The sequence below is a fragment of the Drosophila ananassae genome, chromosome 3R (genome assembly GCF_017639315.1).
Source record: "Drosophila ananassae strain 14024-0371.13 chromosome 3R, ASM1763931v2, whole genome shotgun sequence".
Taxonomy (NCBI): domain Eukaryota; kingdom Metazoa; phylum Arthropoda; class Insecta; order Diptera; family Drosophilidae; genus Drosophila; species Drosophila ananassae.
The window spans coordinates 26,091,548-26,119,412 of NC_057930.1; the positions used below are offsets into that span (position 1 = coordinate 26,091,548).

General features: G+C 49.2%; 1 protein-coding gene and 1 long non-coding RNA gene across 3 annotated transcripts in view; one reads left to right on the top strand and one right to left on the bottom strand.

Moving 5' to 3' along the window:
• LOC116654914 overlaps positions 1-27,865 on the top strand; it is a 60,889-nt gene that overhangs the window by 5,641 nt on the left and 27,383 nt on the right. Inside the window, exon 1 of one of the 2 annotated variants that reach the window (XR_004310057.2) lies at positions 27,543-27,661. The exons of the other annotated variant lie outside the window; for it this stretch is intronic. This is a non-coding gene — a long non-coding RNA (uncharacterized LOC116654914). Of the gene's footprint in view, positions 1-27,542; positions 27,662-27,865 lie in introns of those variants that run through there. 2 annotated transcript variants of the gene reach the window in all.
• Positions 1,687-27,653, bottom strand: LOC6497888 (protein O-mannosyl-transferase TMTC2). The gene is made up of 10 exons (XM_001961614.4): positions 27,525-27,653; positions 8,333-8,419; positions 6,897-7,452; positions 5,749-6,844; positions 5,579-5,693; positions 3,390-3,475; positions 2,932-3,320; positions 2,785-2,869; positions 2,566-2,723; positions 1,687-2,498 (listed from the first exon to the last, which is right to left on the bottom strand). The coding sequence occupies exons 1-10, from the start codon at positions 27,593-27,595 to the stop codon at positions 2,325-2,327; spliced, it is 2,817 nt and encodes a 938-aa protein (XP_001961650.2). The 5' UTR covers positions 27,596-27,653; the 3' UTR covers positions 1,687-2,324.

Sequence of the window (27,865 nt, forward strand, 5' to 3'; positions counted from 1 at the left end):
AAAGTGGCCTCTCCCCGAAACACGTACATATGACTGTTTCCAGCATGAGTGTGTCTGCTGTGTGTGTGTGTGGGTAGCTTGGTGTGTGGGGGTACCAGCATGTTTTTGTGAGCTCCTTTGTTTTTTGTGCCTGTCACGGCCGTTGTTCGAGCATTTGCCCTTTGGCCAAATCAAACGTAAGCTACAATTAAAGCATAAAACTACCAAAGCGATTTCGGCTCTGTTGGGCAAAAAGTGTATCCCTCTCGTGTGTATGTCTGTGGCCCATGGGACCAACTGCGAGTGTGCTTTCTGGTTAACACACATCAGGGGTTGTGTTCGTTTTTTTGTAGGCAGTCTTCTTCGGTTCACAGTCGGCTGGGGGCCATAATTAGTTCGAATTAGCTGCGTCTGGGGCTGCATCTGGCAGGTGGGAGCTCTCATCCTCCTCTTGACCTCCACCCATACTTTCATTCCTGGCCAAGAACGAGAGTCCGACTAAGAATGAATGATCACCAAGTTTTAATAGTTATTAATTTGTTTTAATTGCAACTCCCGGGCATAATATTTTCTTTAAATCGCGTGATAATTGTCGGGCTAGCACATTCTTGCCAACTTCACTGGGGCTTGTTGGCTTTGGTTCTGAAGATGCCTTGTCATAAACCCGAGCACTCGCCGCCGAGGCTGCCAGTAATTAGCGCGCTGAATGCCCGACCCTCCTTTCACCGCACTCAGCCAGCTCCAGGACCCCGACCCACCTCAGATGCTGCCCCACAAAGCTAACGAGTCACTTTGTAAGAAGGACAGAGCACACAGGACGCGCCGGGGACAAAGGCGCGGGTCTACAATTAGTGAGCAGCTCCGAGAGTGAGCGCATTTAGTGGCAGCCTCCTCCCCAGATCCGTCCTCCTCCGGAGACTACACTAGAGCAAAGTGGCTCCGTCGACATGACACCGTTTTCGAGGATGACTGACGTGTTGACTGGCTGACTGACGGTGGACTGGTGGACTGGTGGACTGGCGGACAGAAGGACAGACGGACAGAGAGCCTGCCAGCCTTCCTGGCTGATACATTCATTTATTCGCTCTTGGGCACGTTCCGTGCCTGCCAGCAGCAACAAACAAACCGCCACCACTTTACTTGCCAAACCAATTGGAGATGATCTGGAGAGGGCACTTCTCCGACAGGATGTCAAAAGTCATCACCTTTTTGTCCGCATCGCCCGCATCGCAGGCCCGTGGCTCTATAGCTTGCCAAGACTGTGGAAATATTATGATTGCGACCGGCGAACGAGCAGTCGGGTATATTGTAATTCATAATCCTGCGATTTGCTTGCCAGAAGACACAGCGTCTTACTTCCTGTTGTGGTTGTTGGCGGCTTAAGTGGCGCCTTGAGGAGTGGAGCGCCTGCTGCTCCTCGTCGTTTCTAGTCCTTTCCATCCGCAGAAGCATCTTCGCCTTCGACTTGGCTCGAAAATTGTGACATTGATTGTGTTTGTACTTGGGCTCAGCTTAAATATGAAAGAAAACCAGTTGAGCACTTCAAACATTTCTCTCGGCAGCTTAGCAATGCTGCAAGTGATGGGGCTCCCAAGGAATGCAGTGTCCTCCAGAAGCATCTGTAAGCCCGGAGTTAGACTTTGATTTAAAACACCCCACCCCCGTGCCCAGTGAGTCATGAAGTCATGAAATGAAATGACATCTTCATTTCTTCAATTTGGTTAAGATATATTCTCTCCTTGCCATATCTTTACACAGTTCGTACATCCCTTTATTGGTATCATTATTTGCTTAACTAAAATGTACACGCAACGGACAAAGCAATCTCGAGAAGCCAAGTCATAATTCGTATATATATAGTCAATAGTAAGACCCCTCCGCTTGTGGCGTGGGTGTTTTGTATTTACAATAATTTACATAGATATTTAAGCACATTGCGGGTATGGGTACGGGTAGTAACCACTCCGTCGATCCTCTAGCTGTACAGCAACTCGTTCCTTACCAGCTAGATATTTTAATTATTGTTCTCTCTGTGGCTCTTCCACCAACTATATACTTTATCTGTATCTGCTACAGTGTATCTGTATCTATAGCTCGAACCTAGCCTCCTCTTCCGATTCTCTAACTACTCTGCTTGACATCCCTTGGTCGCTGCTTGGTTATTTACACGGCTGCCAGCTACAATAAATGATATACATATGTTTCCAAGTCCTTTGTATAAATTCTTTAGAGTTATCTAACGCATTCCCGCTCATCGCTCCTCGCTCCTCGTTTCCAGCTTCCAATACAAAAATATCTATTTGAGTGCTCTGCCCTGCGGCTAATGAACTTTATCGTTTGATTCGCTAGACGTTCGTTACTCCGAGCTTGGCCAGGTTGCCGAGCGTGATGGCGTCTCCGGGCTGGAGCCTCAGGGCCGCCTTGTAACTGGCCGCCGCATGGTTGGTGCGTCCCAGCAGGTGCAGTATGGCCCCCAGATTGGTGTGGGCGTGGGCGTCGTCCGGCCGCAAAGCCACAGCCTGTTTGGACGGAAATAGGGTTTAAAATCAAGATAGCTCCTGGCAGTTGTGTAGTTGAATGCCTCACCTTTCGATACCACATTTCAGCTTCCACTTTCCTGTCCAGCAGCCGCATTGCCGTGGCAGCTGCCACAACCAGAGCGTAGTCCTGGGGCGCCAATTCTGCGGCTCTGCGGTGATAGATGGCGGACTCGTGGTGGCGCGACTGTAGGGATAGAAATTCAGCTGAAAATAGGTGCAATTGTTACATTGTTGTTGCAGTTATTAAATCGGATAATCGACTCACCATAATGATGATAAACACTGGCTTGCTCGGGCGCCAGTTGCAGAGCCCGCTTGAACCACATCTCGGCCTCCGAGGCACGACTGCTCTGCAGGGAATAAATTTTCAGTTGCAATAGCTCCTTATAGATATAAATAGCGATCTACTTACATTTCTGGCCAAGGTGATGCCGTAGGAGAGGTGGGCCGCCACCTGGTTGGGCTGCAGTTCGAGGGCTGCTCTGTGGTGGCGCTCGGCCTCGTCCCACTGATGCAGGCGTCCCAGGACATCCCCTATTCGCTGGTACAGCACTTCCCTCTGCTGGAGAACTCCCGGCAGGGAAGAGAGCGCCTCCCGGTAGACGGCCAGGGCCCGCTGGAGCTTCCCCTGCTCCACGTAGAGCGCTCCCAACTGTAGATACACAGAACTCCTGGCCTGGTCGTGGGCCCCGCGATCTCGGACAGTGGCTCCGTCCAGCTTGGATCCTGCCTGGAGGATCTCGATGGCCTGCTGCCGCTTGCCGAGGGCTATGAATGATATGCCCAGATTGAGGTAGGCCGCTGTGGGGGGAGAGATGGAGAGGAGGTCGAGGCACATCCCTTTGAACGACTGTAGTCGGCACAACTCACCTGCCAGGTTCGGCCGGAATTTGATGGCGCGCTGAAAGCACTCGACGGCTGCTGAATAGTCCTGCTGGTTCTGGTGCAGGATGCCCCTGAAGCGAGAAAGCGAGAGCGAAAGTGTTGACATTAATAGACTGAACTTGTCGGGCTCTTGTGATCTAATTAGAGCGCCTAAATCGGAGGGACTGGCCTCTTGTCGGGCTCCTGGAGCTTGGCTAGTGAAGAGCCTGCCGAGCTGAAGGGCTGCTACTTAAAGGAGCAGCTCAAAATACATTCAAAGAAAATGTGTCTAGTATAAGTTTGAATTCAATTATCAGACTAGGGATTAATATTTTAAGTTGTTTACGATTGGTTCAAAAGTATATATTACTGACACTGCTAAGAACTTGATTAAACTTATTTAATTAGTTTGTTTCCAACAAGCAACTGGCTTTCAAACAACTACAGCCTTGCACTTTGCTGGCCAGGAGTGGAGGGTCCTTTCACTGTCTTTTTTGAACGTGGTGGGGGGCTGCTGTCAGTGGCAACAATCGCAGCAGAACACACAGTCAGAGCAACAATAAAGGACGAATGTTTGACGTTAGGCAAAGTAAAAAATCAAATTATACAGCTCAGTGATTTTCTGGTTTCGGTGTTTGGTTGCTTCTGCTCCTGCCCTGGCTCCTGCTTCGAAAAGCAATCCTTCTGGCGAAAGGTGTCAGGGTAAGGGGCGGACCTGGATGCAGGATCCAGGACTCAGGACACACAACTGGGAGGGGGCGAGTCAGTCAAGCAAGCAAGAGCGCCGCGAGCGTTGCCAATGATGATTCGATCGGAGTAAATAATGTATGTACTGGCTGTGTATCCGCAGGATTCGGGGAAGTGATTGCGGTTGGGCCGACAACATTGATTTTCGATTAGCGCGTGATTCGCCTTTATAGCCTCGCTTGCCTGTTGAAGCCTTCACAGGACCTACATAATGGCGGTCCTGGCCGTGTGACCTGATTCTGAACCATTGACTTGCCAGGACTCGGGAGTCGGGACTTGGGACTGGGGGATGGATGCACCCTTCCAATTACAAGCAATAATCTGGCTTGCGACAAGCCGCCTGACGTTGACTGACAGGCGGTAAAAAAAAGAGGAACTCGAAATGGCGCACAGAATATTCAAAGCACAACTCCGCGCTCACTTTTCTTTCATTGGGTCCTTTTTTTTCTCCGGCGTTGTACTTCCGTTTTTCCCCGGCTGGCTTTTCTTCTGGCCCGTTATGTCGCATCCCATCGCATCACATTGCATTGCATTGCATTGCGTTGCGTTGTGTCGCTTGGCTGCTGTGAAATATGCGCAATGAGCAAAAATGCAATGCGAAGAGACAACGGACAACAGACAACAGACAGCAGACAAAACACAGGACCCGCCAGGATAAAGAAGGGCATAGTACATAGCCGAACAGAAGCACAGGACGCTTGTCAGACGTTGACAGACGCCGCGACGGAAGGACGGAGAGTGTGAAAGCTAAGGACTTTTGTCGAGCATCCCGTCTATTACACAAGCAAAATAGTCAAGGATATCTTGATCAGACCGAGGTGGCAATCAATATTCAATATTGGTTTTCTTAGGAGTCTCATCAACAAGGACGAAACCATAGCCAGACCTGAGGTACTAATGGGGGAAACCCTTGGAAGTACAAGTATTTCTCCAAGTGCATCCATCCAGAAATGCGCATAGTTCTGCAGCGGCACGCAAATGCCCTGAGCAGGACACAAATGGAAAAGCGGGAAGAAGGATGCTGTCGCACGGCTTGGAGGACTTGGGAGGATTGGTGCGTGTCTCCGAGGGAGATGGAACTAAAAGGGAAATGGGCTTCATTTGACAGCTAGTTCGGCATTGTATTGCCATCGCGGCAAAGGAGTCTCATAACTAGGATGCTCCGCATAAAATGCATAAAATGGCCGCGCAAAATGCGCACCCAAGCGAAGTGCAGACAGCTGAGAGGAAAAGTGGTAGCTGGATGGGGAGCTGAGTCTTTCACAGATGGAGAAACTCCATTCATTTACCCCATCATCCAGTCGCTTTTGAATGTCACATGTGGGCGAAAAAAGAAATAAGGAAGCCTTTCGCAAACAACCAAGGGTACAACGCTCTCATTGCATTCAGAGTGGTGACTCTTGATTCAAAGTATGTCTTTCATGGGGAAGCAGTCGCAGAATACTCACAGATTGAAATGCACATCCGCCATGTTGGGTCTGTACCGGATGGCCTTCTGCAGGACCGCCTTGGCCTCCTCGTACCTTCCCTGCGAGCTGAGCACGCTTCCCAAATTGCCCAGCGCTGGAAATCGAAAGCTATTAGTTATCATTATTAAAGGATTCAAAGGACAACTCACCCTTTGGCGGATTTATGGCAATGGCACTCCTGTACAGGCTCTCCTCGTCCCGCCAGTCCGCATTCCGTCTGACGGTTCTCAGGCTCATGGCGGCCAACAGGACGCTGAAGCTGAGGAGCAGGGCATAGCGCGTCTTATGGGAGCAGGCCATCAGCCTGGAGACGCCGTAGCCCACCAGCAGGCAGAACCCGACGCTGGGCAGGTACAGGAGACGCTCGGCCACCACGAAGCCCACGTAGAAGAGGAGATTGCTGGCGGGCAGGAATGGCAGTGCCAGGAAGCTGCAGGACATGAGGAGCACGATGGCGTGCCGATTCCCCGGCGATAGGCTCTCCAGCTGGTAGTCCGAGGAGCAGGGGAATCCGCCCCCACCCCCACCGGACAATGAGCTAGCGCTGGAGTTGGAGCTGGAGTGGGAGCTGGCGCTGGAGGTGCTGCTGTTGGTGCTGTTGCTGCAGCTGCTGCTGCTGCGGGAGCCGCGGAAGGCGGAAGACACGAGGTGGTGGGCCTGGGCGTGGTTCTGGGTGTGGGAGGAGCTTCCCTCGTAGACATAGCCGCTGCTGCTGTTGTTATTGTTGCAGTCGCGGCACGGAAGCGCATCCTGGTGATGATAGGCTGCCTCAAAGGCTTGGTACTTGGAGTCGGCCAGCCGCTTGCGCTTGGAGCGGGACTTGCGACTGGCCACCTTCTGGATGTGGTACTGCGGAAAGGAGGAAGCTGATCCCGCTGTCCCGGCCCCGGCTCCAGCCGCCTCTTTGGGCCGGGTCATCAGTTGGCGGCAACCGCGCCACGCCACGCCCACCAGTACGGAGTAGAAGCAGGCGGACTGGGCGTTCCGCCGATCCCACAAGGTCGTGACCCGGGGAAAGGCGTCCATGCCCCAATCGAAGCTCAGCACCTGCGGTTGCAGCAGAAGCCGCAAGTTGAAGACGGGCAGGTAGAGGAAGGTCAGAGATCTCGTCCAGAGGGAGGGGGTGCGGGCGATGGGGTTGTCCGCGGTGGAGAAGGCCGTCTGGGGTCCCGGGACGATAACCAGGCGACCGTAGATGCCGCACGCCAGAGCTCCCAGGACGATGCAAACCGATCGAAGGCGTTGCTGAAAGTAGTGATTGGAATACCAGTTGGATGGAGAGTGTCCTTCGACTTACCTTGTCCACCTGACCGCTCAGGCCGCGCATCATATCGAAGAGGACGCAGACGAGCAGCGATGTGATGGCCGTCTCCTTGAAGAGCAGACCCGCCACGGCCAGGAGCAGGGCGCTGGCCAAGGCCAGCCACTGGCGGGGATCCCCGGACTCGCGCCATCGCATGTGGCGCAGGTAGCTCAGGTACGTGAGCAGGTAGCAGACGCAGGCTGCCACATCGGCCCTGCCCACCAGCCCGGCCACCGCCTCCGTGTGGATGGGGTGGGCGGCGAAGAGGGCGCCCGTGGCCAGGACCGCCCACACCGAGGCCAGGAGGGTGCGCGCCACCTGCACCACCAGCCCGGTGGCTACGCAGTGGAGTAGGTTGTTGACCAGATGGAAGCCCCACGGCGCATAGCCGCCGCCCAGCAGATAGTTCAGCCGGAAGCTAAGCACGCACAGAGGTCGCCAGGAGCCGTGGGAACCGCTGTCCGTCAGCGGTGTTCCCCAGAAGTCATCCGAGAAGCTCCGCTGCCAAGGAGCGCCTCCCGAAACATCGGCGTTGCCCAGAATGGCGCGTCTACGGAAGTAGAAAAGTAAAGGAATATTAACAAATAATCCAGGTTGTTTCAATGCATTTTAAATATTTATGCGATAGGACCTCTCCACTTTGTGTCATTTAATTGTGCATATCCTTCCATAGCTGGAGCAAGGACTCCTGCAAAACTCTCTAAGCTGGAACCTTAAATTTTAAATGGAGTTTCGACTTTTGCCACAGTTACTGTGCAACTGCAACCTCGACAACGACTCCTACAACAATGGCAACATCATCGACTGGCATCCGGGCTTGGTTCGCCGCACAACCACCGCACACTCGTACCTTGGCTTGCAGTTTGCTCTTTGGTGGGAGTCCTTTTCGGGATTCCTTTCGACCCACCGTCCCCCACTCCTGTGCACTCTTCTCACGCACGGCAGGCGGACTTTTGTAGGATTTTGGTGGGGCGTTCGTGACAACTCGTATATCATGGAAATGCCGAAGGGGCGGAGGGGCTGCCTCTCTTTCCCTCCTCCTCCACAGACCTGCCCAGCCCAACTGTCTCACCTGCTCGCCGCCACCGGTTCACATAAACAAATGCCACTCTAATGCCGCCTAAAGTCGCTCGAGCGCCTTCCTATCAGTGTCTCTGGGTGGGGTGGGATGGATGGGTGTTCCGTGGTGCCGTGTGTGTTCGTGTGGGTGGCTGCCAGGCTGAAATTCGATTTTAAGCACCACTGGAATTCCATTGCAGCATCATGGCATGCCGCAGGCAACTCCTTGCTTGCTTTTTTCTAACGACTTTACGTACGAGTGTATGCGTGTGTACTTGGTATCGCAACTTTAATAAATTTGCCTGGAAGCTCTGGAGCCAGAGCCTCCCCTCCCATAACTCCCATAACTCAGGCGGCAAAATGACTCTTACCTGTCGTCGTAGACGAAGCCAGCGTTCAGGGTGTTCAGATACAAGACAAAGGCCAGGCTGCAGCAGAACAGACACGTGTAGTCCATGCTGGAATGATACGGAGGAGAGGAGAGAGTAATCGATTAGTCACTGTTTTTCCACGGGAATCTGAAACATGAAGCTATTCATTGATCGGGTCTTGGTGAAAGTTATGACATTCATTTCTAGGTATCTCCTAGGAGATTGCAACTCCAGCCCATTGCCCGCCCATTATGTATATTTTTGTTGCTGCAAGTAACTGATGGTAGCTGGAAGCAGCTTTCCTCCACTTTTTCTTTGGCTTTCACCGGCAAAGTGCAGGTGGATTGCATTCATGACTTCCTCCTTGTGGCGCATTGTTGTCATTTCGGACTTCATGACGGCAATGGCAGTTGCACTTGCTCCATCCTTGTTATTCTGGCTGTTGCTGTTGTTGCTGGGGCAGCCGCCCTTTGTTGTTGTTTACTGGCCGTTGATGATGTTGCTACAGCCATTACACATAATGAGAGCCAGCAGTCTGTTGCTGTTGCCTCAGAATTTGCTTCTACTGCATTTGCTTATCCAGCTTTTCAGCCTTTCCCAGGTCGCTTCCAGCCATCCCCCTTCCCCCGGCTATGGGCATTTGTTGCTGCGGTTGCCAACGTCAACAAGCGAGGCATACTGCCGGACTCCGGGCTCCGGAATCCGGATCTCTTCCCATTTCGTCCTGGGTGGCTGCCCCACGTCGTTGACATTAAGAGTCGCAGCAGTTGCCGACAATAAAGGCTAACAACAGCCTGCCTCCACTGGGGTGGCCTGGACCCCATACCTGTGGTTCTTGTTCAGAGTCCTTTCAGACCTCAGATTAAACCATTTCTGTTCACTTTCAGTGGAGAATGGAGAATCCTTTCCTCCTCCCCGAACATAACCAAGAGAAAGCTTCGATTATATGGAAACACCAACTAATCGAAAGTAAAGAAAGAATTAAGACTTCTTTCAGGCATTACATAAGAAAACTACCAACTATATGTAATGGAAGACCTCCTAGTCCGACAAAATTGCGCAACTCCAGCGCTTTTCCACGCTTTTTTCTGTACAACGTACATGCGAGTAATAAGCAGTTGGCTTAGGCTTAGGAGGCGGCGGTTGGTGGGCGGAACTGGGCGGAGGGCTTAGCGAGATGGCATAGTTTTGTCGACGTTGACACACCAAGAGATTTGGCCGGGCCAGGACCCGGCGGATTATGGCCAAATTAGCAGCATTCAATATGCGAGTAAGCCGGCTGGCGAGCCGGATGGGAAAGGGCGAGAGGGCCAGTGGACCAGAGGGCCAGACACACTCACAGAGTAATTCTATATATCCACACACAGGACACATCCGTCGAAATTGCTTTGCTAATGAGCCATAATGATGAGACCAGGCCTGGCCAGCGAAAGAGAGGTCTTCTTTTCGCCTTCATTGTGTGTGTCTGCCTGATTGATTTGCCTGCAGTTTGTTTCCGAGCCATTTCCCCGGTCCTGCTTAACACGCTCATCCGGGGATCTGGAGATCTGGAGATGTGGGCAGCCCCAAAGGAGAAGGAGGAGGAACTTCCGAAATCATCCCCAGATTGTCAACTCATTTGGCGAGCGACTCGCATACCAATTATCCGCAAATAATTACCCACAACTTGAGGTCTCTATGAGGAAGAAGGTCCTTTGTTTGTTCGCCCGAAACACTTGCCATCTTTCCTTCCTATCGCGGCCTTCCACACACATGTCTTATTTTGGGGCGGCCTGCCGGGCTGCCTGTCGGGCTGCCACGTCGGGCCATAAATCATGTTTTATTTTTGTAATTAGCCCGGCCACCACATAAATAACGGGCTTTTCATTGGTTTAGGCCAAGTTCTACTACAGGCCAAGGAGGAAATACTTTATGCAAATATTTGTTTCATTTTAATAATCATAACAGTTACACTTCAACTGTTTCAGCTGCTTTTAATTTGGGAAAAGTGCTCTGCCATAAGGCATAATAGTAACTACCATCCCTCGTCCTTGTTCGTCCTTTCCCGTTTGATTGTCTGCTCAGAAGTTTCTGGATTATTGTTGATTAAATTTCCACTTAGGCTTATTACCTGAGACGGGGTCGCACTTTAAACTGTTTGCACTAGTTGGAGACTGTCACTAGCCACTTCTCTCCCTAGTTCCTCCTCCTGCGAGTTCCTATTTTCCACTTGCCTGCCACTCACCTCATGCCAGTTGGCACTTTTGTTTTTATTGCCCTGCCACCTGCCATCCTTTGCTGCCTTTGCTGACCTAGTAAATTGTGTCGTCTAATGGTTTGTGCCACTGCCCCCTCGCTGCCGCATGCTTCTTTTTTCCAGGATAGCCCTGGCAGCTCCTGCATTTGACAGAGCCCGCTTCCGCCCAGGTGCTCCAGGTGGTTCTTCCACTTCCACATTATGTTCCGCCATCCACCGAAGGTCACGTAACCTCTGGGTGCAATTCGAACAGGTCTGGAGACCCGCCAAGGATCCATCTGGGCGGGCGGAAAAGTTCCAGGGTCACTCCGCAGGACACACTACACTGGGCTCTGGGCAGGCTTAATCCTTAGGCCAGCGACTTTGGGTATTAAAATTCCAAATTAATTGCCGGCGAACGCCAAAAACAGCACGGAAACAGAAATTAGAAACTGGCCCAGGACTCGGGAGACTAATAGACGTGAAATTTAAGCGCATTGAATTAATTTTCCCTCCCCGTCTGACCGCCTGGACAACTGGCCGCCTCCGCCACTCCCCCAGTCGCCTGGAAATAAAGTTATTCTGGGCTGACAGCAAAAACTATAATTAATAGGCGTTTTTATTTCACTTTCCTTGATTATGCATAAAATTAATTATATGCCGACACCTGCGGCCAGTGTTCTCGATCCGAGAAAGGGGTTAGCCGGCCACCCCCACAGACGACACACCTCCACCAGGCCACCCGGCCATCCGGCCACCCGGTTTGGTGGCCTTTTTTTTGTAGCCCTTTGGGCGCCCAAAGGTGTGCAATCATTGGGGGCCCAAATTGCTGGCGATTTCGGTTCAGTAACCCTGGCAAAAGTGAAAGTTTATTATTATGCGGTATGCAGAGTTGCCTTCCCGGCAGTCCACTGCATTTTAAGTAAGCTTCTCCGAAAAAAAGACAGTGCTTCCTGGGCGTCAGGAGTCAGAAGCCATACACTCCCCCACCTTGGCCGGACACCCAAACAATGAACGGAAAGTACCGTAAAAATGCCGAAAACGTTTTAAAAATGAAACGATTACTCCATTGCGGCTTGCAAACGACCAAGTTATGATAATGTTTGGCCAACTAAACTCGTTTAGTCTGCCAAATACGAATGTGGAGTGTGGCTATATGCAAGGTAAGCCTTGCAACACATGGAGGCAGAGCAGAGCAAGGGAGCCCTGGCGCAAGGACTTCGTCGAGTGTGGGATGGCCAGTTTCGGGTTTCGGGCTACGGGCCATTGGAAGCACTCCGGCCTGACTTTCCGGTCAGCTTTTGCTGCTGCCAATATTTTTTGAGGTATTTAGAACCCCCACTGAGCCACTGTGGGTCAGTTTTTGGTCAGTGAAGGGTAGCCCAAATGTTTATGGGCCCGAAACTATATGTAACAGGAAGAACAAAGTTCCCGAAAACTCTTCACTCAGAGGTTTCTATTTAGGAAAACTTCAGGGAACTGGATAGGGAAATGAAAATAGACTTGTAGAAATACAAAATCCGATTTTCTTGATCAAGGATATCCTCTATGGGATATCATGATATATATCTTTTAGAGTGTCCTTTTTCGAATCGCTTTCTCTCAGTGAGCAGATTCGAACCAAAGCCAGAAACAGATTCCGACTTTTTTGGCAGGTTTATGCTAATCAGAGAATGCCAGAGCCAGAGTCAGAGCCGCCCGCCCACACATGTGCATTCGAGGACGTGGCTGTTTGAGGAAAACTTTTCATATTTCGGCCCTGCAGTAAAGTTTTCATTCGCTTTGGGGGCTTTCCTCGAGTTTCGGTTTTATAACTCGTTGAACATTTGCCCAACAGTTCGTACAATTACACCATCGCCCCCATGCTTGCACCTTTCGTCCTGCCGTCCTGGCGTCCTGCCGTCCTTCCGGTGAAAACCTGTCTGAGCGGCTTTCGGCGAATTATAGAAGTGCCGCAGTTCCGCTTGCAGCTCTCGGAGTGCGACGAAATCTGAATGCAAAGCAGGCTTTATGGCTTCAGATCGAAGGAATCTGTGGCGCCAAGTTGAAGAAATTCCCGAAATGCCGTTCGCCGTCATTAATTTCGTCCTGGGCCTCACATAAATAATAATTAGGTAATAATTAGCATTCGTCTATTAACGGAGCTCGATAGCGCGTCGCATCCGCTCGCCCCCTCGGTCCTCCAGGGCCATAATTTAATTTAAATGCCCGAAACTGTGAACCGTTTAATTATGTATTCGCTCGACACACACACAAACAGGACACACAGAACGCACAGGACACCCAAAACACTTAATGGCGGCAGGATGGGGAAAAGGATGCTTTTCGGATTTACTATGCAAAAATGTTTGGCGCCCGAAAAACAAAGCCATTGGGAGGAGAGTGGAATCCGCAGCGTCTCGATAATCACAAGGGGGGTGGGGCATAGTGTGAGAGGGGGCAGGATTCAGGAGGCATGTGGCAGGGGGCAGGATGCTGCGGCCTAGTTACAAACCCTGTTAAAGTGTGCGTAAGTGAGCGTGTGTGTGTGTGTGTTTGAGCTGCGTTAATTGAATGCGCAACTGTCGTGCGTTGTCCTTCCTTCATGCCCTTCCCCAACTCCCCACTCCGCCCTCCCCTCTGTGCAGGCCACATTTGCGTGAGCCTGTTGAACAATTATAACTGCGATGTCCAAATACCAAGTGCCTTGAAATTGAGTCCGACGACCAACGCGGCGTATGCGTGTTGCTCTATATGCTAATTAAAATGACATGTGTCCGTGTGTGCGAGCAGGATGCCACTCTCTCAGGCTGTCTCCTTCCAGCTGAGTATCTATTTGTATGTGTATGTCTGTGTATCTGTGTGCTTTATGCTGTTTGCATTACATAATTATAATTACGCATACGCCATGTTGGAGCGCATTTGATTTGCCTACTGTTCTGCACTGCAAACATTTAATTCCTCCTAAGTGGGATTAGTTGGCCAGGCTAAAAGGACTAAATAAGGACTACAAACTCTAATAGTCCTTCGTAAAAATAGTTAATAGTATTGGCTTTTATATCCTGACCAAGGACATGGCCTAAACCATTTTCTCCCAGTGGAAACAAACTTCATATTTGTACTCTCCCTGGATGTGGACATGGCAAATATTTACGATATTTTTGCATTCGCGCCACCATATTCCGGGCAGGAGCTGTTTTTTGTATCAGTTAAATAGTTGGCATGGAATATTTAACAGTTTTGACGCGAATCCCAAACAGCCCGCGGGACAGAGTGCCCCCTCAGTCCTGAGTGCCTCGCAAATAGAGTGCAAATCGAAACATGGACTGGCGGCGACCGGCTGCAAAAAGTGTTCCAGCCTCATGCGAAGTAATTAAACGGCAGGCCGCTGTGGGTGGACGGTGGGTGGAAGGAAATCCAATTGCTAACCACAAACATAATTAAAAACTTTGCGCAACCACAATCGATGGCGAACGCGATTCCTGGGACATTATCCAACCTGCCCTGCCCTGCACCCGGGGCAAAGGAGCTGTTGCAGTTGCAATAAAATTGAGCGGAAATGCACAGGGACTGCGTGACACGAAATGCACTTTTTGCCGCCCTCTCCCCCCCCCCCCCCCCCCCCCCCCAGACACCAGTAGTGGTAGTGAGCGAGTCCGGGCATAAATCCAATTAAATCACAAGTTACGCAATGTGTTAAGTCACGTTGTTTATTGTTTCAGCGCACACGACAGAAGGAGTGTGGCAGGAGTGGAGCATGATGTCTACCCGCGGAATGGGGCATCCTCCCACACCGCAATTTATGCACAACCGACAGGCAAACAACGAGGCAAACAAACAGCTCACGCGGCTGCTGCGGTGTTGTGCGAAAAATGAAATAAAATAAAATACAAAAAATAAAAAACAAACATTGCGCGGACCAGTGCCCCCGAAAAGACACCCGAAAGCCACGCTCAAATGAAGCCCCATAAAATACGGCGCAACTAAACGCAGTCTGCCAGTGGATTTCCCGGGAACATATATCAGTGCACACGCTGCACACGCAGAGACCGCAAATGCACTGCCAGAGAGTCCTTCGGGCGGGGACTAATCCCCCAAAAAGGATGCTGACTAATACGCTTTTGGCATCTAAACCAAAGCTTAGGGAATTCCACTGCTCCGAAACAGAAGCTTTTTATTATTTTAATTGCATTTATTAGGGGAGCAAAGTAAAAGTATGTATGTATCTGCCCCACCCCCACTCCCATGAAAAATCAGTAAAAATAACTAAAAGGAATGGCTGTTCATTTAAAAGTTGTTCGATGGAAAAAAGTTGGTAATGAATACCCGACCACACTCTCTTATTACTTACTTTTGGCACAAGATGAAGATGAAAAGTGCCAGGACCCATGTAAAGAAGCCCATTGAAAAAGAATTTGCCAAACAATTTCTGAAGTGCGTTTAAAGTCTGTGTGGCTTTCTGCTCCGAACGAACTTGTTTATTTGTGGCAAGCATTCAAGTACAAGTTCCAGTCGGAGTCCGAGCTGCAAAAGGTAAGCCGACAACGGATGCCGACCCAGGTTCATTGAAGCATCAATTTTTGTTGGCCGGCCAAATTATTTATTAAGTCCCCCGAAAAGGGGCGCCCACTGATTCGAGGGCCGCAAGAAAAGGGTTTTCCCTGAGAAAACTTTTAATGCGCCGGCGGAGAACCGGAAAAATAAAAAAGGGAAACCCGGGGGAATAGCAGCTGGAAGGCAGTGGTCTCCCCATCTAGCCTCTTCCTGCTGCCGTTTATGGTTTTTTAATGCTGCAACATTATTATGTGGCTTCTATGCTCCGTCATTCGCCTCCGGTGGCGAAACCGAAACGGCGGCGCGTTGGAGCGTTAAAATTTGTCACGCGTCCCCTCACACGCACACACATCCCGTGTATACGAGGCGTATGTGTAATTTTTTTGTACCTAGCCCTGGGCGTAGCACTCCTCCGTAGCATCGATCGAGGTGGCAGTGCCAGATGGCAAATGTATATCGCAAACATTTCTATCAATCATTCAAAGCGATTGATTCGCAATGCAAACCGAGCCAGGCGCACGGCACAGGCATTGGGTGGAAAAAGCTCTGACCTCAGTTGGGGCTCTGGAGCGGGAGCACCTGTTTCCATTGCCGAAAATAATGCACATCCTAGCTCCAAACTAGAAGCTCCCACTCATCCCACTCACCCACTCAGGCAAATTGACAACCGACAGATTTTTAGCCATTGTGCGAAATGCTCGTCATCTGCGGGCTAAGCTCCGGCAGAAGGTGCAGATTCGAATGCCGATGCAGATGCAGGATGAGGTGCAGTAGCAGTTGCAGCTGCAGATTCAGATACAAATTCTGAACTTGTGTACACGACAAACATGCAAATGGATGGGGAGGGAAATGGGTGGCAGGAACACATGCTGGTAGCATTCGATATGATGTTGCAAATTTGTATCTGCTATGAAATGTAAGAATGTAATTGATGTGCCATTTGCGCCAGAGTGAGGGGTGGCCTGACGGTGGGGCAACTGTGTTCCCATTCGAATGCATTTCAGGTGACCTCGACATACTCGAACAAAAGGTTGCAAAATGTGTTTTTCTCAGTGAGGGCTTCATCGATGGCAACGTTCCAGTTGTTTGCAAATCAAACAAAGGTTATTAGTTTCCAAAACACGAAACGTTGTGTTCTGCTGCTAGTAATTGTTTCAAATGATTCCTAATTAGTGATACGATTCCGATTGGCAATGCATTTCCTATAATTGCAACATTTAAACATAATATTATTGGTATTTTAGAACAATAGTATCAACTAGAGGAGCTCCTGACCGCCTCACTGGACTGGAATTCCTTCAAATCGAACGTTTATGTGGTATGGAATGATAAATTATTAAATTATGTTCCATAATCTGGAACAGTGTATCCTTTTTCCCTGTGTGCCTTTATGCAATGCTGCAGCATTTTAAGTAAATGCAATGGAAACAAATATTGCAAATTTACAAAGAGTGTTGTATAGACTGCACACACTATTGTAGCCAGTTGTGTGATTGTCCTGCTCGTCCTGTTCGTCCTGCTGTGTGTGTGTGCGGATTGGCATATCTGTGGCTGCCCTGCGGTTGCGGCCAGCCGTCCATTATGCGGCAACATCAGTCGCGGATCTGGCTCGTGTGTCCGTGTGCTCCTGCATTTATTCGCGAACGATATTTAATCGATGATTTATCAGGACGTCAAAATCGCAACTGCCAGGTCATTGCAGGACATGCTTTTATATGCAAAGCCCTCCATCTCGTTTTCAGTTCCAACTAATCGTTGGATTCTGATTCCGAGTCTGATCCTTCCCTGCCCTTCCTTGCTTCCTCGGCCCGGACCGGACGAAGCTCAATGACCATGTTTGAGCTGGGCTTTGAGCAGCAATTTTGAGGTTTGAGCTTGATTTTATGTACACCTGCCACGCCCACAAATCCCACCGACCGTCCGACCGTCCGCCCGCCGTATGGCTGACTGCCAGCAGTTTAATTCAAACAAATTTTTCATGTTTACATTGTAGGGCGATAGTGGAAACTTTTTAATCAAAGTTAATTGGAAAGTTTAGCTTTGTCATTGCACAGACACACACTAGCACACTCACAGGGGCACACCGACACTCCCTCGCACACACACACACACACACACAGTCGTATATAGAACCCTTCCATAAAAAGGAAAACTGAAAACTAAAAACTAAAATGTAGGTTATCCTTCAGCGCACACAAAATGGTTCTCGATTCTCTGTGGGTTACCCTTCACTTCCCACACGCTCCATTACTCTGTCTCTATCTCTGTCTCTATCTCTATCTCCATCTCTATTGCTCTATCTATAGCCATCTCTCTCTCAGAGCCCCTATCTGCTGTCATTGTTGCTGCTGCTGCCGCTGCCACTGCCGCTCCACCTTTGATGATAAAATGTCATTTTGCTCGTTTACATGTTTCGGTTCTGTGTTCGGCCTTCTTCCTTTTCGTCCTTTTCCAGGGCCAGGCTGACATTCAACGCTCTTGATTAAATTTTATGCAGTTTAACTATTTTTTTTTTTTTTCAGCCAGCCAGCCCCTAGCCAGAGGGGGCTACGAAGATAGAGATAGCTGGCAGTTGCAGAACCGCTCTTTTTATTACGTTTGAAGGCTGACAGACCGACGGCCGTCGCCATTCAGAACTTGAGCATAGACGCTCCTGCTCCTGCTTCTGCTCCATCCGCCCCTGCCTCTGTGTCGGGCTGTAAGCTTCAGTTTATGCTGCAACCGGAAAATTAATCCTAATGAGTGCTGACACACACACACACATGTGGAGGACATGGTGTGGGCGGGCGGAAGCCAAAGCTGAAAAAAAAGGGAAAAGCGGTGCAGCCAGTATTATTTTTTTGCCTCCGAAGAGGTACGCTTTTTATGCCCTTTCTTTGGAGAAAACTTGAAGTATTTGAAATTGAAGTCAAAAAGTTCCTTCTTCCTATTCATTTATATCCTCAATTAGATCTCCTTTGTCTTTAATTTAAAACCCTATCCGAAGAGTATCTCAATATTCGGTATCCTGCCCCAAGAACTTCATCCATTCTGTGCTCCTGCCTCTGTGGCTTGGGGCAGAGATTGTTTTTGTTGGGTCCGTTGTTGCACACGTGCGTCACATGTAAAATGCAATTCCCACACACGCTCGCATGGCCGTGCAGCTGCCGTGCTTTATATTACACATACATAAGTGTGTGTGAGTAAAGGATTCTCATATAAAACAACATTTTGTAAGCATTTTATGGGGCCATAGTGTGGCAGAATCGGAGTGAATGCCTGGCTGAGGAGGGAGAGCCCGCTTGGAGCCAGCTTCCTTTCAAAAGTGTTAAATGCCGCGTTTTGCATTAACTTGTATAGCCGCCTGTTTCCGTGGCCCGTCCTTTCGTCCTTTGGATCTCTTTGGCCCCTTCGGGTGATCCACAAAAAGGATTTGCCTTTGAAACGCCACCATTTGGCCCGACCTGAGCCCGGCCTGAGCCTCAAATGAAATCAGTGTCAATGTGAGGATAGGAAATTCGTTTTGCCAACTCGCCGTGACTGACTTTTAGCTTTAAAATATCAGCGGAAATTAGCTTAAAGAAAGGAGTCGTTCGCCGAATGGGATTATTCGCCAGTTGAGGCGACTCGACTTTCGATTGGAAGACGAGGTGGCTTGGAGGTCTATATTTTGAGCTCCCCCGGGGGATTTGGCGGGCAAACTTCACACGTTGATGTCGCCGAGTCACGGAAAAGCGTATTTAGCCCCGGCCACATGTGGGTGTCGGTGCCAGGCACCCAGTATACCACTCGCAACAATGGGCGCCGAGTAAACAAATTAAAATGTATGCATAGGCAGTGGCATATGCGGCAGGGTGTCGTCAATTAGGGAGCGAACACAACAAAAAATCAGAAACAACAGCGAAAAAGCAGTCCCCAGTCGTCCCAGTGGGGGAAAAAAAAAGAAAATTGCATAGGAATGGGAATCGGGACGTGGACAAATCATTTTGCCAGCGATTTCAGCGATTTTCGAGTGCGCAAATTGTTCCCCATGTGTGTCCTCAATTCTTGCTCACTTGCCAGCCTACCATCCTGCCATCCTACCATCCTGCCAGCCATCCAGCCTGCCTGCCATTCTGCCAACCGGGCCATCAACAATTGTGGTAGCTATGTAGCTCTTCTAGCCAGAATAGCTCCTCCCCTCCCATTCTCCCACTCTCAGTTTTTGGCCAAAAGCTCGCATCGCATATTTGGTTCATGGCAGATTACGTATACGCCCAGTTTAAAAATCGTTTGCATTGCTCGGCCTGATGTTATGCAGCCTCCATATATACTCCTGCCCTGCTCCGGCGTTCCAGTTTCAGTTATTTGGGCGGCTTTTGTGTCGACGATGTTTTGGTAACAAAAGAGCAGCACGAATCCACTTTCTGTGCCCATTACCTGTATACCCAAGGCTGCTTGCCAGGTGCTTGTAAGAAAGATCCATTCACCGAGCCGAACTAAAGATGTTTATTATTATTATTGTGGGTATAGTATGGACTTGTACATCCTTGGCAGGAGTAAGGCATCTCAACAAAAAGTCTAAATACCTTTGAAAGGATATCATCTCATTCGAGCATACCCATTAGGTGCAGCATTCTTGATTGTTTTTACTTATTTTTTGTTTTAGTTTCTGTTTCTGTTGCTGTTCTTTTTTGCGCATGTTTGACATCAATATAACTTTATTCGTGTGCCACCATATACAGCCCTATATACAGAGGCGCCTCAAACCCTTCTATTTGGAGCTCCACCGCCATCGAATAGGCAAGAGTTGCATTTTTTGCAACCAGGGCCCGGGCGGCCCTGCTGTGTTTGCTTTTGTTTGCCGATGGTGCTTTGTTGAAATTGTCATTTGTTACTGTTGCAATTGTGTTTGTTGTTGATGTTGAGGTTGTGTGGCGAGCACATATGGTAATGGGTTCTGTTTGTTTCGATGCTTGTGGCTGACACAACATTTCTCTGCCTTTTTTGACTGTTGACTTGAAAGAGGGACACCCTTTAGTGGAGCTCTAACTCCTCACCTCATAATCCAAGCTAGAGACCCACCAGAATGCCATTTAATTATTTGTTGTCGCCTGAAGTGTGCAAAAAACAATAATCAACAAATTTACTTTTATCTGTCACGCCCACAGCGCCCTGCTCCTCCTACTGCTCCCACCAGTTGGCTGACTCGTGACATTTGCAAATAAATAGGCAACTGTGGCAGCAACAAGAGTGCCAAACGAAAAATAAATAAACCCGTAAAAATGGGCGCAGCAACAAGAGCACAACAACTTCTCACATGCGCGCAATTTATGGCCGAAAATGAAATTGCATTGCCCCAGTGCCAGTGCGAGTGCCAGTGTGTGGATATTTGCGTTTGCAGTTTAATTTAAATATTTTAAACGCACAGGCATTCTCACGCACTTGTCGCCGCCATACCCCCGGGGCGGAATTTAGTTTGCCTTTAAAGCTGCCGCTGCCGTTGCCGCCACCTCCGTCACTCCTCGGGCTTAACCAATATTTAAAATATGAAGACCATTAGCTAAATATTGGCTTTGGCACGCTCACGCACAAGCACACGCACCCACGCGGGGGGCAGGATGGATAATGGGGAGGGGGAATGGCAAGGAGCATCCCGAAAAAGCAGTCAATAATATTAAAGAGAAAGCGGGGCTATGAAATTGGAGTCTGCCCCGTGCTGTGCATATTTATTCGGAGCTCAAGGCCCCCAGCAAGGGGTGGCCGGGGCGTGGGGTGTGGGGTGTGAGTGCATAAAATAAAAATAAATGTTAACAATGGCGGAAAGGAAAGGAAAGGCGCCCGCTCGGACTGGGACTGGGACTGGGACTGGATGTTGGAGTTGCTTTCGACGGCGGTGTCAGACTCATGCCGCACAGGGACGGTGTCTTAGAGGGTATCCACTTGCCCCATCTTTGGTATGATTTAGCATTCCTTGAGACTGGCAAGGACATTAACAGCCTGCCTGCATTATCCTTCGAATAATATTTTCTGCCTACGCTCCTGCGCGGAGCGGCAATTTGTTGTTGCTCCTGCCTGTACTTATGCTAAGTAAAGCGATGATGTAAAAGACAATAACTGGAAGCCGTGGGGCGCGAGAGGCGGCAGGACTCGGGGCGGCCAGGACGGCGGAAAACAGAAGCCGCAGCGACCGCAAATTCAGCCTCCACCGAGTTCGGGTTTTCGGGTTCGGTTTGGCATTTCATAAAGTGTGTAACAATTTGTTTACATACACATCTCGGTGTATATCTGTGAGTGAGTCTTTATTTAAACAATTGGGCTCAAGTTATTAGCAGTGGGCTTACTTTTGAAGAAAGTTATTAAATTTTAACAAAAGCATGAGCCTCAGGCCCTCTAATACCAATCCTAAAAAGCATGTATGGATATTGGAACTCTTGAATTTTATTTCCTTAGCCTCGAATGTGGAAACACTTGCTCGTGTCCTTGTTTATGCAAATTTGTGTGTGTATTTGGCGCTCACTTTTGCGGTTCATCCGTTTTGATATTGTTGGCATTTATGTTTTAATACTTTGTTGTCTGGCAAGTCAAAGCAATTTGTAACTCGCCCACCCCGAATATGGCTTGGCTTTTACCTTCTTCCGCTTGCCAGAGCCAGAGCCAGAGCCAGTTTCAGAGCCTGCTACCACAATCTACAGTCTTCGGTTTCTCCGCAACGTCATTAGGATGCTGTGCAAAGTTGCTGCTCACCTGTGTGACCACAGCGAGCTCTGGAGGATGTTCTGTAGGAGAGGAAAGGACGACTGCTTGCTTGGCTTCTTGGTTTTCAAATTAAAGAAGTCGGAACGACTGGTGACCTACTTGCAGAAACCTTATACATACTTCGGTTAGCCAAGCATGCCTTGCCTTTTTGTCTCCTTTTTTAAAAGGATAGCTTTAATGGCTGCCCAAAAGTCATATAGTATGGCATACCTTTCCACCTCAAGAGTACCAGGTATTCGTTCTACTTTTATGTGTTTGTATGTGGAGGCGGATGAGCGGCAGAGACTGAGGCTACAAGGACATCCACGGAAATGTAACTAACACACAGACCGACAGACAGACGCACACAGAGCGAGCTTGGAAGAGATTTTCCCGCACACATATATTTTAATGCAAATTGAGCAGAATTAATTTAGTGCTGTCTGTGTTTATCTCTGGTGCGCTTAATATCAAGCCGTCGTCGGGCTCCGCTATCCCTACTGCTGCTATCTCGTCCTTGCTCCTTCAGAGTCTCCTTTCCTCCTTTCCCAGTCTGGCTGGGGCATATGTTAAACGCTTGCCAGTCCTGGCTTTATTTTATTAAAAAGTGGGCAGCCGCCGCCCCCTACGCTTTCTTGGAAGTAGCAGCTTGCGGCTGTCTGTCATTGCCCCATCCCCATCCCGTCTCTTTCTCTTTCCGCATGCCCGTCTCTTTCTGTGCGCTCCTTCAACTCCAGTGACGAGATGTGCTGCCTACTTTCCGGCATTTCTCATGCATTCACTTCCAAAGGACACCACAGCCAGACAATTCGGCAGTCGGCATTCGGCAGCCTCTATTAAGCGAAATGTCAATGAGAAGTCTTATTTAAATATGAAGTTATTAGTGTTTGTCCTTTGGGTGTCCTTACAACCAAAGGATGTACTATTGACTGCCAACTTCAAGCTATTAAATAGGTCTGGTATTAGCAGTACTGTGTGTCTTTCAGTGTACATTTATATGGAAAATTCTTTTTTGTTGCGCAAAGTCAATTCCTGGCTGCGGTTAGTCCTTCGTCCTTTGTTCGGCGCTCGCATTAGACACGCATCATTTGCGCGTTAGTAATCAGGCGAAAGTGTTTCGGCTTCCGACGCACCACCCCTCGCCCCCTGTCACAAGGTCCCTCCCCGAGGCCCGGCGCCCGGCGCCCCGCACAACAATACACACATTTTTAGTTTAAAGTAAAACTTTTTCAATTTCAAGTTTTATGGGCGACAGGCCCTCGGCCTGGGGTGTTCACACCCACCCACCACCTCCTAAATAAACAGTCGGGCCTCCCGTCAGCTGCGGGGATTTTCCCTATTTCGTTTGATTTCCCTAATCGTACGTGCTTACAATTTCTGATGCTGCCTTCCCGAGGATCCCCACCAAGGACCTCACACCTTTTCCATTAGGAGCAACCAGTTGCTCGGCCGGAGGATAGCCCGAGGACCCAAACTCATTCCCAACTCGTTGTATAGAGTCTGCGGCTATTTAGTCGGATTTCTTTTACCTTTTCTTGTCTTTCCCGAAACAAATCTCTTCCCATTTCCCCAAAATTATTGCAGCTCTTGTTCCTTCCACTCGGGCCTTTAAAAAAGCTCCCCAGAATTCATGTGCAATTCAGTCTTTAGACAAAAGGAACTATGCCAGCTCGAGCTACGGAAACTATATTCCGTAGCTAACATGCATTGTTCTGTTTGGTTCCCGCCATGAATGCAGGCACAGTGCTTGGCATAAGTTTGCTACTCGGCTCCTCTCTTTTCAAAGTTCCTCCACCGCCAGCCAAGCCGGAATACCGAAGCGACGAAGGATTTTATGAAAATAGCTGAAATAATTTTCCATTAAATTCTTGCGCTTGAAATTATCGCATTAAAACGAAACAAAAGCCGCTTTTTTCGCACTTGAGTGGAACTCCTCCGCCACCACCCACCCTCTCCTCCCTCCACTTACATTAGAAACCAGGTCCATTGTTTGCTTAAATTTTGTACAGTTCCTCAGCATCATCAACACCACCATCCCCACTCCGAGTCCCACTCCACTCCGCCGCAGTTTTGCCGAAACTCTTCTGTTATTTGCTTGCTGTTCTACTGTTTGCATTCATCTTCATTATTTGTTTGCACTGCCCCGCCGAGTGGGCGTGGTAGTCTCCGTCTCCGTCTCAGACTCCGACTCAGTGTACGGCTCAGTCTCAGGCTTAAACCCAGGCTCGGAAGAGAGGAGAATGCGAGAAGAAAGTTGCCTCAACCGTTGAGCACTTGGCAGCGAAAGTTTTGACACAGTTGATTTGCATTTGAAATCCTGCTCCGGCTCGCAATTCCCTTCCCTCGTCAGCCTGAAATCGCAGCCGGAAAGGTCCTTACCCAACTCACGCCACCACGCCCCCACAATGATTTATGGATTTTCATCATATTCTGTTGATTCAGGGAATATTTATGATTTTCCAGTACTCCTTTGGCCGTTCTCCTTTTCGCTGTACTTGGTCTGGTGTCCTTGGGAAATCTGTTGTTCGCATGATGTTCCCCAGTCCCCAGAGGGTATTCCAGACACATCCGATGAAAACATATAGTTATGTTTGATATTATGTCCTTCTGGCTGAAGGATTCAATCGCAGTTATGGCCTCCATAAACTGAGCATCTAATGCAGGAAGGATATCTCCGAGGGTATAAACATTTCGTATCTCCATTTCTGGCAGCGTTTTGTTATAAATTTTTGAAAAAAGAACACCACAAATAAATAGAAAAATAAAAACAAGAACTGAAGCTGAATCTGAATCTGAAGCTGAAACAAAAGCACAACCGAAAAATGCTGAATATGCGCAAATTGAATTTGATTTTTAAGCACTGATTGCTTTTATTGTTCTGCTTGCCGGGTCCGGTACGGTTTTGTTGCGGAGATTTTGGCTATGGCTCCCCAACGGAATTTAAATAAAATATTCTAGAAAACGATAACCAGGCCAGCCAGTCAGGCTAACCAGCCGGTGCCTTGGATTAGTATTTGCGGGCAGTTGAACTTCATACAGGATACAGGATTCAGACTACCCGAAGCGCATCCTAGTCCGGTAGGGTATAGTCGCGGTGAAAAAAAGGGCCATCGATATTAATTTATTGATATTAAGCTTTTGTGCTGGGCGAATTTGCATTTTTTGCGGCGGAAACTGGGAATAGTTTTTTGCGCGGGGCATCTATTCGAAAATGAAATAACCAGGACGAGTGCCAGTAACAATTAGCCGGACATTTGGGGCTTAAATTGATTTTGGCCCTCGCCCCAGTCCCAGTCCCAGACCCAGCTCTAGCCAAGCAAAAATTGCATTTTCATCGTCGCGAAAAAGAATCGTATTAGCGCTGGAATGTGCGCAAATAAATACCTAATAAATACACCCGGGCCGCCCCCTTAATTCGTCCTGCAGCGGCGACTGCAGCCGGCGGGAGAGGGACATTAGCATGAGAATAAAACCAAATTACAGTCTTTAAAGTAAATGTATGCGAAATGTTCCAGCCGAATGCCAGAAAGTATTCAGCTAAATGCGAAATAAATTTGCCAGAAGACAAAAAGCCAAGGGGGAGAGGACAGCAGGACGGCAGGATTCTGGGGGCGGGAATCTCAATTCCCTGGGTGTCGGAATGCCTGCCGCCACCGCCACTGCCACCGCCGCCGTCAGGAGACGCAGAAAATCAATTTCGGCTACAAGTTTTCAATAAAGTGAAAATAATGTCGCCAGCGCCTTGGCTCCGCCATTATCCCGTAAGATAAGAGGGCTGGTGGGAGGTGTTTTGGGTTCAGGCTGGAGGCATCGGGAGGGTGGAATATATCAGAGATGTTGCCTGCGAAAATCAACGCCGAGTGTCAAACAATGAGGGTCGTTAGAGGCAGCAAATCGAAGCCAGCGGTGGAGACTTCGACTCCGAAGTCAAGTGCACAAAGCGTCAAATGAAAAGGAAACCGGAGCAGGGGCATCGGATTTGGTGGGGGGCGACGGCAGAGGGGTCTGAAAGGATACCCGACTGGGACCGGGATAAGTCTAGTGATGCGTAAGGCAACGCACTGTCAAAAAATATATACCCGGAGCGGAGCAGGAGCCAGAAAGAGAGAGAGAAAAGTATCAGAAAATCCGAGTCCTGCCACTCTGCCGTCTGCCGTCTCCTGTCGCAGGAGCTGCTGCCTTCTGCCGGCTGGTGTTTATTTATGTGCGTTGTGCCTCGTGATAAATCACTGACATTGATGCCCGCAGACAGTGGGGGAGTCAGTCCCAGACTTAACCCATTTTGGTCCTTGCTTTCGGTCGCTGCCTTCCACTCCTAGCTTTAAGAACTAGGCTCACCTATTTGGCCAAGAAATTGTTGCTTTCAAGTCACAAGCACCTCAAAATAGACAAGCCTAAGCAGAAGTCCTTAAAGAGTTTTTAATAAGTTTATCAGGAGTCAAGCAGGCAGGCTGGCAGGCAGGCTGAGAGGACTGTCCTTGCGGTCCCCGGTGGCGCCGCCTCGCAGGAAGCCGAGCAGTCCTCAATCACGGCACACGCCGGAAATCGGAAGTTAGCAGGCTCACGATATCGGCGACAAGCAGCAAGCAGCAGCCAAGCAACAAAAAAGCAAAGTGAAAGCAACCGAAACCGAAACCGAAACTGAAACTGAGGCAAACTCTGTCGCAGAGTTGGAAACTGTTTGGCAGCGCCAGATAAAATGTTGTTGATTGCGACGCAGTTGAGCGTTAATAATTATTATTTTTGTGCCACCGCGAGGCACCCACCTCCAACCGCCCACTTGCCAGCCACCTTCCAGTAAATGCCAAATGCAGGGGACCGTGATTTTTGATGGCTTACAATTTGTGGCAGATTTATTTGTGCATTAACCCCGAATTCGCACTACGTCCATTTCGATTCCGTCCTCTCCAGCGGGAGTCTCTAGCACGCGCTGCCTCAGTGATTACCGCCGCCACTCTCCTAGTTTTTTGTGGCCCCCAACCTGGTAGAGTTTGCGGCCGGGAGGGTGTCAATAAATTCCCTCCAAAAACAGAGCCAGCTGTTGGCCAACTTATTGATGCTGGTCATGTACTTGGCTCGGTAATGCCAGGACGAGAGTGGCGGAGCAAGGACACACACAGCTGTGGCAGCATTGATTTTTCGGGACGGTCGCACTTTTATGGCTTTTCATTTATGAAATTTTTGACAGCCAGTCCCCCGGCTAACAATTGTATGTATGTATTTGCCAGGCCAGCCAGGCGTTGCCTAATTATGACATTCAGTCGAGTGCTTCAGTCTCTCTGGAGCTAAGCGCAAATCGATGGCAATAAAAGTCCCTTCTAATCCCCCCGAAATCCTCCCCCCCATCGAAAGTATTTTTCGACCTTTTCCTGCACTCGTTTTTAATTCAATTTTTTGGAATGGCAAACGGAAACCCTCGTCACTGCTCTCAGGTTTAACATACGCCGCTGCCGGATGGAGTAGAGTGTCGCTGGAATTCCTTCGGCTCAGACTTTGTTGGAAATTATAAATAGCAGGCGAGCAAAAATAACTTTGCTGGAGACTTTTATTATCCCAGTCCGTGCTGGAGTTCGCTTTGTGTGCGCGAATTTATTGAAAAACTTGCTGTGAAAATTTACAAGAGGAGAGCAAGTGGAAAGCAAGTCGGAGTCAAGCCGATTAAAGCGAACTGGACAAGTTTGAAATAAGTCTTGATATTATTTTGATTTCTCTCAGACCCGAGGCCAGAGGCCAGACTAGAAAACTCACTTTGATTTGTGCAGCCGGAGCCGCAGCCACAGCCAGGCGTCGCCGCCTCGCCAGGCCTCCATTAGCGGCATCTCGCCAGGATCAGGATCCGGTGTGTGGTCCGACGAGGACGATTCACAGAGCGCCTTATGCGTCGAGTGAGTATGAGTATTGCACGTTTTGCTGGCCTTTGTTCAGTCTATGCGGCAGACTTCGTCGCATCTTATTTTATGTTGTTTGTTTGCCTTCTCGGCCAGTCTGAGTTGGATTTTGGTTTCCATCTGAAAGCAGAGAGAGAGCAGAAGAGTCTGATTAGGTGGTGTGCCAATTACACGTCCTTCGTGCCGTGTTTCCTGGTGTCA

Excerpts from the sequence above, each read along its gene's own strand:
- LOC6497888 (XM_001961614.4), bottom strand. The coding sequence starts at position 27,595 with ATGCCGCTAATGGAGGCCTGGCGAGGCGGCGACGCCTGGCTGTGGCTG. Across the intron at positions 5,694-5,748 it reads TGCCATAAATCCGCCAAAGG|CGCTGGGCAATTTGGGAAGC; the intron begins GTGAGTTGTCCT and ends TTCGATTTCCAG. Across the intron at positions 2,499-2,565 it reads CTGAAATGTGGTATCGAAAG|GCTGTGGCTTTGCGGCCGGA; the intron begins GTGAGGCATTCA and ends CCGTCCAAACAG.